At 47.5% G+C, this 15,774-nt stretch overlaps 1 protein-coding gene across 1 annotated transcript in view; it reads left to right on the forward strand.

Annotated features, from left to right (window-relative positions):
- TMEM260 (transmembrane protein 260) overlaps positions 1-15,774 on the forward strand; it is a 95,748-nt gene that overhangs the window by 41,280 nt on the left and 38,694 nt on the right. Inside the window, exons 4-6 of the mRNA XM_060261836.1 lie at positions 6,884-7,061; positions 10,406-10,519; positions 13,799-13,978. Coding sequence (XP_060117819.1) covers positions 6,884-7,061; positions 10,406-10,519; positions 13,799-13,978 — 472 coding nt within the window. The remainder of the gene's footprint in view (positions 1-6,883; positions 7,062-10,405; positions 10,520-13,798; positions 13,979-15,774) is intronic.

Here is a 15,774-nt window from a genome sequence, read left to right on the forward strand (position 1 = left end):
TCTTGTTCTCCAGGATAGTATTGAGCATTCTTGGCTCTTCATGTGCACATGGGAGTAAAATGCTGACCTCCCTTACAGGATTTATTTATTTACAATATATTTATAATCCACTCTCTCCATTAAAAACCACCCGAGGTGGCTCACAGCCATTTTCAAACGCATGCTGATGTATCTTTTAAATGTGCCAATGAAATGGCGGGGGGAAAAAACTAGCATAAAAGGTGAATTAGCAGTGTCTTATTAAAACAGCAGCAGGTAATGAAACAGCATCTTCAATCATGGAAGCAGAGTAGAGAATTTAAAAAAAAAAGAAGAGAGAAAACAACAGGCTGAGGATTAAATAATAAAATTAGCAGTCGAGTCAATAGAGGTAGAATTAAAACCAAAGCGTATGCGCTGGATTACAGACATAATGAATAAGGATGGTGGGTCAGAATACAGGCACCTGTTGGCACAGGTTTCTGCACTTAATCCCCAACAATGCCAGCATCTTGGATACTGGGGTCTGAAAAGCCTTTTTTTTTTTTTTTGCCTTAGCAATCCCTTGCTAATCATCGTGGGTAGCACTGGGCTATATGAACTTGTGTGACGCATAAGCTTCATACATTGAGAGCGAGGGTGATACGATAGTTAGTGCGTCAGACAGAGGTCCCCAAACTTTTTGAACCTGTGAACATGTTTTGAATTCAGAAACAGTGGGATCAGAAAAATGGCTGCCACAGGAGGCGGGGTCAGTCACAAAATGGCTGCCAGAGAGGGTGGAGCCAGCCACAGGAGGTGGGCCAGCCACAAAATGGACACAGGAAAACCACTGCCCATCAGAATAGATAATGCTGAACTATAGTAGAGCATGGTCGGGCTTGGTAAAAGGCAAATTAATTTGTACTGTACCTTCCTTTTTGTTATTTTAAGTTGTGGGAACTTTTATCTGATGGTTGTAGTTTAGCGTGGCCAGCTGCTATGGCTGCATGTCATCCTGGATCTGCTACCCCTCCCCGGATCGGTAAGCAGTGACTGGATTTCTGCCCACCTCCCGGGTGTGATTCTTTTCTGTGTCTCAAACTTTCAATGCCTGCTGAGTGGTAGCTGGCATCTGCACATCTTGATCTACTGGCAGGAATATTTCCTAGGAATACAAGACTGGCACACAATCCATGTGTATTGAATTTGGGACAGGGAGGCGAGGGTGTGTGTGTTCCATTCTAGCCCCCCCCCCCTTTTCTGCAAGGATAGGAGGCCATTAGAGTTGGTGGTAGGAGATCCTCTTATACTGTCCTTCTTCCATTTGGGCTTCTGGTTTGGTGCAGCAGTTAAGTGCGCAGACTCTTTATCTGGGAGAACCGGATTTGATTCTCCACTCCTCTACTTGCAGCTGCTGGAATGGCCTTGGGTCAGCCATAGCTCTCACAGAGTTGTCCTTGAAAGGGCATCTTCTGGGAGAGCTCTCTCAGCCCCACCCACCTCTCAGGATATCTGCTGTGGGGCAGGAAGATAAAGGAGATGGTGAGCGGCTCTGAGACTCTGAGATTCGGAGTGGAGGGTGGGATGTAAATCCAATCCCTTCTTCTTCAACGACACCTGCCAGTGACACACACCCATTCTAGTAACAGCGATTAATAAATACGACTCTGAATCGTAATTAAGAACATAAGAGAAGCCATGTTGGATCAGGCCAGTGGCCCATCCAGTCCAACACTCTGTATCACACAGTGGCCAAAAATTTATATATATATATACACACTGTGGCTAATAGCCACTGATGGACCTCTGCTCCATATTTTTATCTAAACCCCTCTTGAAGGTGGCTATGCTTGTGGCCGCCACCACCTCTTGTGGCAGTGAATTCCACATGTTAATCACCCTTTGGGTGAAGAAGTACTTCCTTTTATCCATTTTAACCTGTCTGCTCAGCAATTTCATCGAATGTCCACGAGTTCTTGTCTTGTGAGAAAGGGAGAAAAGTACTTCTTTCTCTACTTTCTCCATCCCATGCATTATCTTGTAAACCTCTATCATGTCACCCCGCAGTCGACGTTTCTCCAAGCTAAAGAGTCCCAAGCGTTTCAACCTTTCTTCATAGGGAAAGTGTTCCGGCCCTTTAATCATTCTAGTTGCCCTTTTCTGCACTTTCTCCAACGCTATAATATCCTTTTTGAGGTGCGGCGACCAGAACTGCACACAGTACTCCAAATGAGACCGCACCATCGATTTATACAGGGGCATTATGATACTGGCTGATTTGTTTTCAATTCCCTTCCTAACAAGTCTGCAGCGATAACAGCTCCCAAGTTTATTTTTGTATAAACCTACTTTCTCAGAAAAGGCCCGTGTTAGCCCTTTGGCCTGAAAGGAAAAGAGTGAAACAAACCAGTTGTGTTTTTTTTCTTCAGATTTACAACTGGTTCATTTCCTAGTTGCCTGGATATAAGAGTTGCCAGATCTCCCGCAGCCACCATTCATGGGTGGGGGTTGGGTTGCCAAATCTAGCTCAGGAAACTCCTGGAAATTTGGGGATGGAGCCTAGAGAGGACAAGGACCTTAGTGGGGGTACAGTGCTGAAGGGTCAACTCTCCAAAGCATCCCATTTTCCCCAGAGGAACTGATTTCTGTCATCCGGGGATTTTTACTTGTCACTGGCTGCTTTTGCAAACGTGTTCTGAATTAGGCTCGGATGGGTAGCTATAAATCTGCAGGCAGGTCTCCTTCCTACCGTCTGTGCGAGGTTCCCTCTAAGCTGCAGAGCCTTGTGAGCAAAAATTGTGAGCTCCTGGCATTAAAGTTATGAGCTACCATATACATTATTGTGCTCTGGGGTCATCCTTCCTGAGCGAAGGCAAAAAGGTGTGAGCTGGAGGCTAAAAATCTGTGAGCTAACTCACGCTAACTCAGCTTAGAGGGAACACTGCTTCTGTGTGGGGTTTGTTTGGGGTTTTTTTTGCCAAGGGTTATGCGAGTCCTTCCCCTTCGCTAAACTAACCTTATATTGAGTCCCTGCCCCAAATATATCAGGACGGGAGTACGGCACCAAAACCAGTTAAGTTTTTCCGACAGGAACTAAAAAATTCTCTAGCAGTGCGTGAACCCATAATTCGTTCCCAGCCTTCTGCACGCTCTGTCACGGCCGTCTGTGAGATCTACTGTGTATAAAGCGAAGGAGGAGGAATGGCGCTTTTTGTGTATCGCCGTTGCTGGTGTGAGCTTGAATAACCAGTGAGCGAGAGTAACCGACTGCAGTCTTACGCCGTGCTTCTCCAGTCTAAACCCACTGAAACTGGAGCGGCTCTGTTTAGAACTGCTCTGTGAGATTGCCGCTCATGAGCTGGGAGATCCTGGGTTCAAATGTAACATCGCAATTCAATATAACTGGGTTCAAATGTAACATTGCAGTTTAAGAACCCTCCGTTTCTGTAAACACAATTTTATTGATAGCATATGGTAACCGTATCCATTAATACCTTCTTTTTATCTATCCCATATGCTATTTTCTAGTCCCCCCTCCCCGCCGTTACTTGACTCCCGCCGAAGTTATATACTTAAAATACTAACATTTAAAGGTACCCTTAAACCATAAGAACCTATATTCATATTCTACTTTTTTCTAGTATTATCATTATCAAAAAATTGTCCAATATACTTTTATATTCCATTCTTCTAGATAACATCTAAACTTTTTCCACTCCTTTTCATACACTTCCAAATCATAGTCTCTTAAGATTCTTGTTAGTTCGTCCATCTCACTCCATGTTATAACTTTGACAATCTAATCCCATTTTTCTGGTATTTTTTCTTGCTTCCATAACTGCGCATACAGTGTCCTAGGCCGCTGAAAGCAAGTACCAGATCAAAGTTCTATCTTCTTTTGGAAATTTTTCCATTTGTAATCCCAATAAAAACCCTCCGTTTCTGGGCCCTTAGGTTAGGTGCAGTACCCTCTTCCTCAACTCCCCCCTCCCCACATTTTAGGGTAATAGTACTGTACCTACCTTACAAGCAGGGCTTTTTTTGTAGCAGGAACTCCTTTGCATATTAGGCCACACACTCCTGCTGTAGCCAATCGTCCAAGAGCTTACAAGGCTCTTCTGAATTACAGGGCCTACTGTAAGCTCCAGGAGGATTGGCTACATTGAGGGGGTGTGGCCTAATATGCAAAGGAGTTCCTGCTACACAAAAAAAGCCCTACTGACAAGGCTGTTGTGAGGAGGCTGGCCGAGGGAGTACATGATGCCGTAATATTTTGCACGCATTGTGCGTGAGCAGGCCGAAATGTCACCTGAACTTTTCCTGGGTTAAATCTTGTGTTTTGTTTATATAGAGAGTTTTTTCAGATCTGAAGCAGAGCTGGGATTTGAGAGATTGTCTTGCAAACTGGAAAGAGGAGTTCTTGGTCCTGTTAGATAGAAAAGCATGTCCTCTGCGAACATACATAGTTTTAAATTCTTGGGCTCCTACCCACCTTAATTCCATGAACTTTAGTACTGTGATGGATTTCAGCTGCTGGAGCCGGGGTGTCGAACTCATTTGTTATGAGGGCCTGATCTAACATAAATGAGACCTTGTTGGGCCAAGCCATGTTGGATTAGGCCGGGCCTTGTTGGGCTGGGCCATGTTAGGCCAGGTCATGTGTGTCCCTATTTAAGATTAAGTAGCAGAGATATAAACTTTATAAAGGACACAATTTTTTTAAAAAAAACCCTTAAAACATGTTTAAAACGTTAGCACTCATTTGTCTTAAATGTGCTTTCTTTGTATTTCTCCCATGGGATCCAGAGAACTGGGCAAAGGAAGCTGTGGATCTTTCCTTCCTTCCCTAGGGAATGGGGGGGAGCCTCAGCCAATAGAAGGGAGAGAGACTTGGTTCAGTAGCTCTGCTGTGTGATTGAGAAAGCCTGGAAAAACAAGCTCTGCCTTCCCCCCTTCCTCCCCGAGGGTGGATCCTCAGCCAATGGAGAAAATAGAGGTTTTGCTCTGTAGTTCCTGTGTGAATTGAGCAAGCCTTGCAAAGCTATCTGTTATACAGAAGGAAGCAAGAGAGAGGGAGAAGGAAGCAGATGACAGCCAGTTAGTCCTCCGGGGGCCTGATTCGGCCTCTGGGCCGCATGTTTGACCCCCTTGTGCTAGAGGTTCCAGTACAATAGCAAACAGGAGAGGTGATTTTGTCTTTCAATAGACATGCAATCTTCAGAGTCACTGAAAATTTGCAATAAAAACAAAATCAAAGCAAATAAATACCGAGCGTTTTTAAAACTATAATAATTATTGAAGATCCAGAATGACGTTGCGGAATAAGAGCGTTTCCTCTTAATATTTAGATGGCTTCACCAGGTTCTCCTCGTACCTGGTAAAAGTCTGCAGATGTTCATTCATGATGTGTCTTACCTGCAGATAATAACAATTCCACCCTCTCTGGTTCCACTTGGTTTGTTCAGACTCAAAAAAAATTGCATTTTGATTTCCACGCCTGCACGCAAGTATTGTTTCCGGACAGGCCTTCAGAAATGCCCTGTTTCTCTCCAAAGTGATGTTCTTTTTTCAAACCACAGTTGCCGTGGATTTTCTGGAGAGCCGAGGTTCTGCCTTCCTTACTCCGAGACTTTAGTAACCAAGATATCACTAAGTTCTGGGGTAGTTTTTTATGCCTTTTCTAATTGCTAATTCATAAAATTTACTCCAGAGCTGTCTTAAATGATTCCTAGCTTGTCTGAAACCCTACCAAGATACATTCCCTCTGTGTAAGCAAAGTAGGAGTCCGGAAGCACCTTTAAGACCAACGAAGTTTTATTCAGAATGTAAGCTTTCGTATGCATGCGATCTTCATCAGACAATGGAATGGGGTCCCGTGAGCAGAGCTACATATCGCTGGTGTGCAGCGGTTACAAATCCAGAGTGGTGCAAAGTTTGAATCCAGTGGCAAAGCAGTGAAATTGACAAATTTGAAAGAACATTTGGTCTGGATAGCATTTGCGTGGGAAACCAATAAAACAGTAACGTGGCAGAATGGGGGAATGATGGTGAGAGTGTCGTATGGCAGTAAACGCTGGCTGTTAATTGCTCTGTTGCTTGCAAGTCTGGGTTAAACTGAGGACATGTCTTTCCCAGAGGTGTTCCTGTTCAGCTAATTTACTTTTTAACCTGTAACATACATTATAAACATCATTCTCGTTGGTCATTAGAAAAAAAAAAAGAATGCATTAAAATGTAGCAGAAGATGGGTTTAGTATATGTAGAGATAAACAGCCAATATTCCTTATTTGAGCATGTCAATACAAAAAACGTTATTCTGATACACTATTCTAAAAGATCTGGGCCCTACCAGAATTACAGCCGTTTCGTAGGGCCTGCAAGACGGAGCTGTTCCGCTGGGCCTATGGTTGAAGCAGCGGGCGTCCCATTAGTCCATCATTTGGCCTCCCTTGTGGTGCCCTTGTGGCGACATTGTGCTATCCTAGTGCTAATGCCATCGTTTAATGTGGGCCTAAAACTGGTTACTTGATATGCTGCGCCCTGTCCGCCGGTGGTGCGTTTTATTTATTGCCTTTGCCGTTTAATTTTAATGCGGTGCTTTCATTTTGATCTGTAGGCTTTTTTATTGTTAGTTTGTATGTTGCGATCCGCCTTGAAGCCCGTCTAAGGGATAGGGCGGAATATAAGCCCACGAAAGAATGAATTAATAAATAAAATTCTATGAAGCATATCTTGCGATGGTGAAGGCAAGGAACTGTGTGTATTTTTCTGACTGCGTGGGGTTTTTTTTGGTTTTTTTTGCATTTTGGGGCGGGCAAAGATGGGAACGGGGAAGGGCATGACGTTTTGCGGGTCCCCCCTCCCCCTCTTCCGGTGATGGCAGTTGGCAAAGGAGATACATTCTTGTTATCTGCGTTTGCAGGCTTTCCGGCGTACAGGCTGCAGGCATCTTTGCCGCGGGGATGTTTGCATTCGCTCGCCTCACATGGCAGTGGTCCATCGCGGCGGAGGTTTTCAGCTTGAACAATCTGTTTGTGGGGCTGCTGTTGGCGCTCTCCGTGCGCTTCGAGGAGGCGGCTTCCCCAGAGGAGAGATCAAAGGTAACCTGCTCAGGATTGAAAAACATCACAGGTTTTTTTTTGGGGGGGGGGTTTGTTTGTTACAAACACACACACGTACACGAGGGTCCCAGTGCTCACAGTGGAGGCCTGCGTAGGAAGGTGACAGGGCAGCCAATATACTCCGCTGCTCCTGGTGACGATGTCATCACTGGGCGCAGCAGAAGATGTCACATTGCCCTGCCTTCTTCCCTGCAGTCTCGCCCGCTACCATGTCGACTGGCCTCTTTGGGAAAAGGCCAGCCAGAAGGAGGTGCTGGTATGCCAGATTGGTGCTCACAAAAAAGCCCTAGATGGTATAAACATCTGGAACAGAAGTCCCATCAGTGGCTATTAGCCGCAGCATATTGTCGGAACTCTCTGTCTGGGGCAGTGATGCTCTGTATTCTTGGTGGTTGGGGGGGCACAGTGGAAGGGCTTCTAGTGTCCTGGTCCCACTGGTGGACCTCCTAATGGCACCTGGGTTTTGGGCCACTGTGTGACACAGAGAGTTGGACTGGATGGGCCATTGGCCTGATCCAACACGGCTTCTCTTATGTTCTTATGTGTGACACAGAGTGTTGGACTGGATGGGCCATTGGCCTGATCCAATATGGCTTCTCTTATGTTCTTATGTGACACAAAGTGTTGGACTGGATGGGCCACTGGCCTGATCCAACATGGCTTCTCTTATGTTCTTATGTGACACAGAGTGTTGGACTGGATGGGCCATTGGCCTGATCCAACATGGCTTCTCTTAATGTTCTTATGTGACACAGAGAGTTGGACTGGATGGGCCATTGGCCTGATCCAACATGGCTTCTCTTATGTTCTTATGTGTGACACAGGGTGTTGGACTGGATGGGCCACTGGCCTGATCCAACATGGCTTCTCTTATGTTCTTATGTTTGGGGCAAGTGATGCTCTGTATTCTAGGTGCTTGGGGCGGGGGCACAGTGGGAAGACTTCTAGTGTCCTGGCTCCACTGATGGACCTCCTGGTGGCACCTGGGTTTTTTTTGGCCACTGTGTGACACAGAGTGTTGGATTGGATGGGCCATTGGCCTGATCCAACATGGCTTCTCTTATGTTCTTGGTGCTTTGGGAGGGGGCAACAGTGGGAGGGCTTCTAGTGTCCTGGCTCCACTGGTGGACCTCCTGACGGCAGCTGGGATTTTTGGCCACTGTGTGACAGAGTGTTGGACTGGATGGGCCCAGGGGTTTTTTCGTAGAAAAATAGGTGGTGGAGCTCATTAGCATAACTCATTAGCATATGCTGCCACCCCCACCAGCCAAAAGCAACCTGGCACAAGAAAGGAGAGCTCTGGGTAAGAGAGTCCTGCTTGGGCTGGCTAGAGATCCAGCCAGCCCAAGCAGGCCTTGCTCACCTGAGACTGCCCCCCACAGTCAAAAGGCCAGCAAGCTACCCACAACCCAAAATCACATAAGAAGTGGACAAAGGGTAGTGCGGGCTTCCCCAGGGGTTCATGAGGGCTGCTGGGGGTGTGGCAAAGCTGGTGGCTGGCTGGCTGCCCGGTCTCCTAATCCGGGGATAGTTATGCAGCTGCACCTCCCATTCAATGGACAAGGTAGGTGGGGAAGAGGGGGGCTGTCAGAAAGGTTCAGGAGCTGCGCTCCTGTGAGCTCCTGCTGAATTCAAGGCCTGGATGGGCCATTGGTCTGATCCAGCATGGCCTCTCTTACGTTCTTACATCGGTGTATTTCAACGGGATCTTTCTGTGTAGCTTTTTGTCCGCTTGAATTGAGATTCTGTGATTCCCCTACGCCCGAAGTGAAGCTAGGCATCGTGACAGCGGAGCTCATGCAAAATCTACACCAAGTGAGAAACGTGCACCCTCTGATTTATAAAAGCAAAACTGGGACATGAGCTGGGGGGGCGGGCAGGGGGCGGGATGGGAAGGTGCGCATGCGCAGGATCTTCCGGTGCAGTTTTCGTTCTTCTTATACCCTGCCCTGGATTGGCCCAGGCTAGCTGGATCTCAGCAAATCCCAGAAGCTAAGTAGGGTCAGCCCTGGTTAGTACTTGGGTGGGAGACCACCAAGGAAGTCCAGGGTTGCTATGCAGAGGCAGGCAGGGGCGAGCCACCTCTGAACCTCTCTTGCCTTGACCTGGATGGCCCAGGGTAGCCAGATCTCATCAGATCTTGGGAACCAAGCAGGGTCGGACCTGGTCAATACTTGGATGGGAGACCACCAAGGAAGTCCAGGGTTGCTACAAGGGGGACGTCTTGGAACGTCTCTGGACTTGAAGACCCAACGGGGTCTCCATAAATTGGCTGTGATTTGACAGCACTTCAGATCCCCCCCCCAAATCTCTAGTTTGATTCCCCACTCCTCCACTTGTACCTGCTGGAATGGCCTTGGGTCAGCCAGAGCTCTGGCAGGGGTTGTCCTTGAAAGGGTATGAGAGCCAGTTGGGTGTAGTGGTGAAGTGAGCGGACTCTTATCTGGGAGAACCGAGTTTGATTCCCCACACCTCCACTTGCACCTGCTGGAATGGCCTTGGGTCAGCCATAGTTCTCGCAGAGGTTGTCCTTGAAAGGGCAGCTGCTGTGAGAGTCCTCTGTGCCCCACCCACCTCACAGGGTGTCTGTTGTGGCGGAGGAAGATAAAGGAGATTTTGACCGCTCTGAGATTCGGAGTGGAGGGCGAGATATAAATCCAATGTCGTTGTCTTCTATCTGCTGTAGAAGCCCTCTCAGTCCCACCTACCTCCCAGGATGTCTGTTGTGGGGGTGGGGAGGTAAAGAGATTGTAGGCCGCTTTGAGATTCAGAGTATAGGGCAGGATATAAATCCAATATCTTCTTCTGATGGAACCATGCACTTCCTCCTGCTAATCAAAGCCATTTCAGAAGCTTCTAGCAAGGCAGGGAGATGAAAGGACTTGGTCTGGTCAACAGCTTCAGTCCTCAAGCTTGCGGTGATGATGACGAAGATGATGATGATATTGGATTCATACCCCATCCTTCACTTTGAATCTCAGAGCGGCTCACAATCGCCTTTCCCTTCCTCCCCCACAATAGACGCCCTGTGAGGTGGGTGGGGCTGAGAGAGCTCTGAGAGAACTGCTCTTGAGAGAACAGCTCTGTGAGAGCAATGGCTGGCCCGAGGCCATTCCAGCAGCTGCGAGTGGAGGAGTGGGGAATCAAACTCGGTTCTCCCAGATCAAGAGTCTGTGCACTTTAACCACCACACCAAACTGGTAGCATAGCACCAAACTGGCACACCCTACCTCACAGGGGTGATGGGACAAGACAGTGTTTTTTTCTAAAGCAGAGCTGATTCAAAGGACCTCTGTTAAATATGCCCTTCCTCCCTTTTGCAGATCTGTAAGGTTGGAGCCTTTTGCTGTGGTCTGAGTTTGTGCAACCAGCACACCATTGTGCTTTATGTGCTCTGCGTAGTACTGTGGGTTTTCTCTCGCTTGTTCAGGGAAGGGGTGAGTATATCTGTAGGTCGGGAAAGGCAGCAGGTGTACGAAAGAGAGCCCAGAGGTGGGTGTGGCCCACCCCCACCTTGGCACAGGATGGGGACAATTCGGCAGGTGGAAAGGGTGGGACTAGTTACCCAGATTGGGGAGGAGGGCTTCTGGGAGCTTGTGATGGCGTGATCCTTTACTCAGGCAGTTTGGAAAGACGAGAACCTGAAAACCCCCAAAGGAAGGTTGTAGGATAGCACATTGATAGATCGTTTTCTTGTTTTAACTGCTGTAAACTATTTAATGTATTTTAATATTCATTAATCTTATTGTTAGAATTTTATGCTGTGAGCCGCCCTGAGCCGCCTCGGTGGGGAGGGCGGAATATAAATCGAATAAAATGAAATGAAATGAGAAGTCCAGGGTCCACTCTTGAAAAGGATTAGTATGACCAGGGCGGTTGCCTAGGGTGCCGGAAGGGCAGGGGCACCGAATTCAGCCTTCCCCCCTACCCCCTAGGCAAACGCCTAGTTTGCCATCTCCTCAACCTCCTCCTCCCTCCCTTCCCCACCCGAGGTGTATTTCAACGCCCGGAAGGGCGGTGGAGCCATGCTCCTGGGCGATCTAAAGGCCCCCCCCCTGCCAATCACCTGATCGGCAGGTAAAACAGCACAGCGCTCACCATCTTTGAGTGCCACGGCAGGCTGGCAGCAGTGAAAGAGCTACGTCCTGAAAGGGCGCTGCCTTGGGGAGGAGGGAACAGTTTTACCCGGCGATCAGGTGATCGGCGGGGGGGGGGGAGCTTTATATTGCCCGGCAACGTGGCTCCATCGCCCTTCCGGGCTTTGAAATACACCTGGGGTGGGGAAGGGAGGGAGGAGGAGGTGTGGTAGGGAGGGGTGGAGGCGCGTGCTTGCACCTTTACCTTGTTATTACGTCATCCCTTAGTTGTCTCTTTTCTAAACTGAAAAGCCCCCGTTTTTCAACCTCCTTATCATCATTTTAGTTACCTTCCTCTGTACTTTTTCCAGTTCCACAGTGTCCTTTTCTGAGAATATGGTGACCAGAACTGTACACAGTATTCCAAATGAGGCCACGCCATAGGTTTATATGGGGCATTATAATATCAGCCATTTTATTTTTAGTCCACTTCTTAATAATCGCTAACATAGAGGTTAACTTTTTCACTGCTGAGATTTACTGGGTTGCCGCTTTCTTTGAGCTATCCACTACGACCCCAAGATCTTTCCCCCGTTATTTGTCGAAGTTTCCACCAGTAGCTCATCTCGGTTTTTTAAACTTCGTCTCAACTTGCGCAGACTCTTATCTGGGAGAACTGGATTTGATTCCCCACTCCGCCACATACATCTACTCATGTGACCTTGGGTCAGCCACAAGTTTTCTCAAGGCGGTTTTTCTCAAGAGCAGTTTTTTTGTCAGAGCTCTCTCAGCCCCACCTACTTCACAGGGTGTCTGTTGTGGGGAGGGGAAGGGAAAGGAGATTTGTAAGCAACTCTGAAACTCCTTTGGCTAGCGGGGGGCAGGGTATAAATCCATTTCCTTCCCTCTTCTCCTCTCCTCCCCTCTCCTCCCTTCCCTCCTCTCCTCTCCTTCCTTCCCTTCCCTCCTCTCCCTTCCCCTCCTCCCTTCCCTTCCCTCCTTCCTTCCCTTCCCTTCTCTTCTTTCCTCTCCTCCCTCCCCTCCCCTCTTTCCTTTCCTTTCCTTTCCTTTCCTTTCCTTTCCTTTCCTTTCCTTTCCTTTCCTTTCCTTTCCTTTCCTTTCCTTTCCTTTCCTTTCCTTTCCTTTCCTTTCCTTTCCTTTCCTTTCCTTTCCTTTCCTTTCCTTTCCTTTCCTTTCCTTTCCTTCCCTTCCCTTCCCTTCCCTTCCCTTCCCTTCCCTTCCCTTCCCTTCCCTTCCCTTCCCTTCCCTTCCCTTCCCTTCCCTTCCCTTCCCTTCCCTTCTCATTTGATGTTGGATTTTTTTTGTTCCACTGTGCTTCCCCTTACACTGAACTTCATTTTTCACAATGTCACCCACTCACCTAATTTGTAGAGATCCCCTGGGAGCTCTTCACAGTTATCCTTGCTTTCCACCATCCTGAATAATTAGATAAATAAGGATAAGTCAGAAATGTTCATGCTCCATTCTACAGTCCCTCAGTTGCTGCGGCCGGTTCAAGAGATGGTGGTAGACAAGTGGAGGGATCAGAAGAGCTCCCAGGCATCTTGGCTCGTATTATTTTGTGCAGTTGGAAATGCACCCGAGTGCGTATCCTGCTGCTGTTGAAAATCCTTCCACCTGGGTTCATCCTGATGCTCTCCAAAGCAGTCAAGAGGAAGGTTAAAAAAAACAAACGAGAAGAGCTACTGGTGGAAACCGTGTTTAAAATCTTTTTTTATTTTATTTTAAATGCATATATAAATAGATTTCCTTTTTTTAAATGGGAGGGGGCACGGTTGGGGAAACCAGCCAATTCTTAATCACCCCAAAGTGGTTTATCGCAGCCTGGCAGCGTTTGAGCCGTCCAGGAATGTCATGGTACAATTTAAATTGCAAAGGAGATGCCACAAATGTGATCCTCGGGAACCTCTAATATTATTCGCTTCACTTAACGTGGCTACCTGCTATGCAACATATAGGGTTGCCAACCTCCAAATGATGGCTGGAAGTCTCCTGGCTATTATAACTGATCTCGGAGATTTATTTATTTGATTCGATTTATATCCCGCCCTCCCCGCTGAAGCAGACTCGGGGCAGCTCACGGTATAAAACCACAACCAACAATTTAAATCCATGCATATTATAAAATTGCGCTTTCAATAATTAAAACAGAATAATTTTGGTGCTGGTCTCTTTGATGTTATATAATTTCAATGGCGGCAGTATTTCTGCAGTTTCCCTACGATACAAGGCTCAACGTCGGTTGAAAGCCAACCGGAATTCTCCTTGGATCAGTTCCCCTGGAGAAAATGTCTGCTTCGGAATTTTGACTCAATGGCGTATGCCCTGAACCCCACTCTCCTCAGGCTCCACCCCCCCAAAATCTCCAGGTTTTCCCAACCCGGAGCTGGCAGAAGAGATCAGAACGATGTCCTCTCCCCCAACCCCACGCATAATCCACAAAAATGCATGCTGTTTTAAACATTGTGGGTTTTTTTTTTAGTTTTGTTTTTGCAGGGACAGGCTCCACCTGTCACTAAATGTTTGGGGATGGGTAGGCTCGTTGTCTGATCTTGGAAGCTGTAGCACGAGTCAACCGAATAATTATTCTTGTGCAACATGGCGTGTCTTGCGGTGTAGGAATTGACTCCGGGCCGCGTGCTGAAGTTGACTCTCTGCTTCTTGGCTGGCTGCCTCCCTTATCTCTACTTGCCTGCCTCTTCCTACCTCAACAAAGCCCGCTGGACCTGGGGAGACCAGACGACTCTGAAAGGATTTATGACCCACCTTCTTAGGGAAGAATATGGAACGTTCAATCTGGTAAACAGGGCTCTCTCTTCTTAAGAACGAATTTTCTTTTTCTTTGGTTCGGCAGTGAATCTTTGAGACACAGCAGTTGGACGTCCTAGAAGCAGAAGAGGTGTACAATAATTACCAGTTTGTGTTTGGTGATAGCGAGTTTTAATAGTCCTTGCGCTTGTTCCTTAGGATAGCTATAGTCACCTGGTAGCTGGGTAAGTCATTTAATCCACCTTCATGCTGCTTAGAGAAGGAGTTGTTTGGATAAGACAGAGGACAGAGTAATCAGCTGGGTATAGCCCAGTCTCCGCTTTGATCGGGAACCCTGGGGGGGTGCTCAAATGCCCTGCTACCGACGACAAAGATGTGGATGCCAGCCTCCAGAGGGGACCTGAGGAACCCCCCAGAATTACAGCTCGTCTCCAGACAACAAAGATCAGTTCCCCTGGAGAAAATGGCCGCTTTGCAGGGTGGACTGTGCGACACTGTACGGATCTGGCAACCCTACTCTCCCAATCCATTTCCGGTGGCTTGGGGGGACCTGGCAACCAACCAACGTTCCCTTGATTTTTTCTCTGCTGAGCAGAGCAGTTCACATCCTGAGCGGAAGATAACTGCTGTAATCTTAAAATAGGCAATGTACAGGGCAAGACGCTGCACGGCTCCGGATTGCTTCTGAACGGGGCTTCCTATGTTAACGAGTGGCCGTTCATACGCACGGCTTAGAGGGAACATTGCTGGCAACCCTAAGTTACATAGGGGCTAACCCTGAGCATCCGCCCTCTCGTTTGCTCAGAGTTATTCCTCTCTGCCAAGGTGAATGGGGACAACCATAGCAAATGAGTCCCCCTCTCTGAACACGTGAAGCTGCCTTATGTGGAATCAGACCCATCGCCCAATAAGATCAATGTTATCTACTCAGACTGGCAGCGGCTCTCAGGCAGAGGTCTTTATTTTTATTTATGTTATATACAGGGGTGGAATTCTAGCAGGAGCTCCTTTGCATATTAGGCCACACACCCCTGATGTAGCCAATCCTTCTGGAGCTGGCAAGGCTCTTTTTTGTAAGCTCTTGGAGGATTGGCTACCTCAGGGGTGTGTGGCCTAATATGCAAAGGAGCTCCTGCTAGAATTCCACCCTGGTTATATATAGTTTGGCTTTCTCAAAGCGACTCAAGGCGGATTACGCATGGTGAGTCGGTACAGTCTAATTTAATTTATTCGATTTATATCCCACCCTCTCTGCAAAGCAAGCTCAGGGCGGGACATTCAGTAACCTGTATATTAGGATTTTAGAAGTCTGGAACTACCAGAAAGAACTGAAGCGTGACATAAAGATTTACTTGACAAATTAAGAGTGGTAAACTGTAATACTGCAATCCAAGCTTTGCTCATAACTTGAGTTGGATCCTGGCAAAAGCTGGGTTCAGGGAGTCGGATCAAGGTTGACTCAGCCTTCCATCCTTCCGAGATCAGTAAAATGAGTACCCAGCTTGCTGGGGGGAAAGTGTAGATAAGAAGGCAAAGGCAAACCACCCAGTAACAAAAAGTCTGCCGAGAAAATATTGTGATGCTGCATCACCCCATGGGTCGATAATGACTCGGTGCTTGCACAGGGGACTACCCTTTACCTTTTTACAATAAACTGCACACAGCGGTATAGTCTTTATCACCTACTACTTGATCTTTTTTACAGGGAACTGCCAGGGATTCAACTTGGGACTGTCTATGTGCCAAGCAGATGTTCCACCACTGAGCCAACACGTCTTCCTCAAATGGTTGATATCAGGGGGTGGGATTCCAGCAGGAGCTCCTTT

The sequence above is a fragment of the Heteronotia binoei genome, chromosome 21, assembly GCF_032191835.1.
Source record: "Heteronotia binoei isolate CCM8104 ecotype False Entrance Well chromosome 21, APGP_CSIRO_Hbin_v1, whole genome shotgun sequence".
Lineage (NCBI taxonomy): Eukaryota > Metazoa > Chordata > Lepidosauria > Squamata > Gekkonidae > Heteronotia > Heteronotia binoei.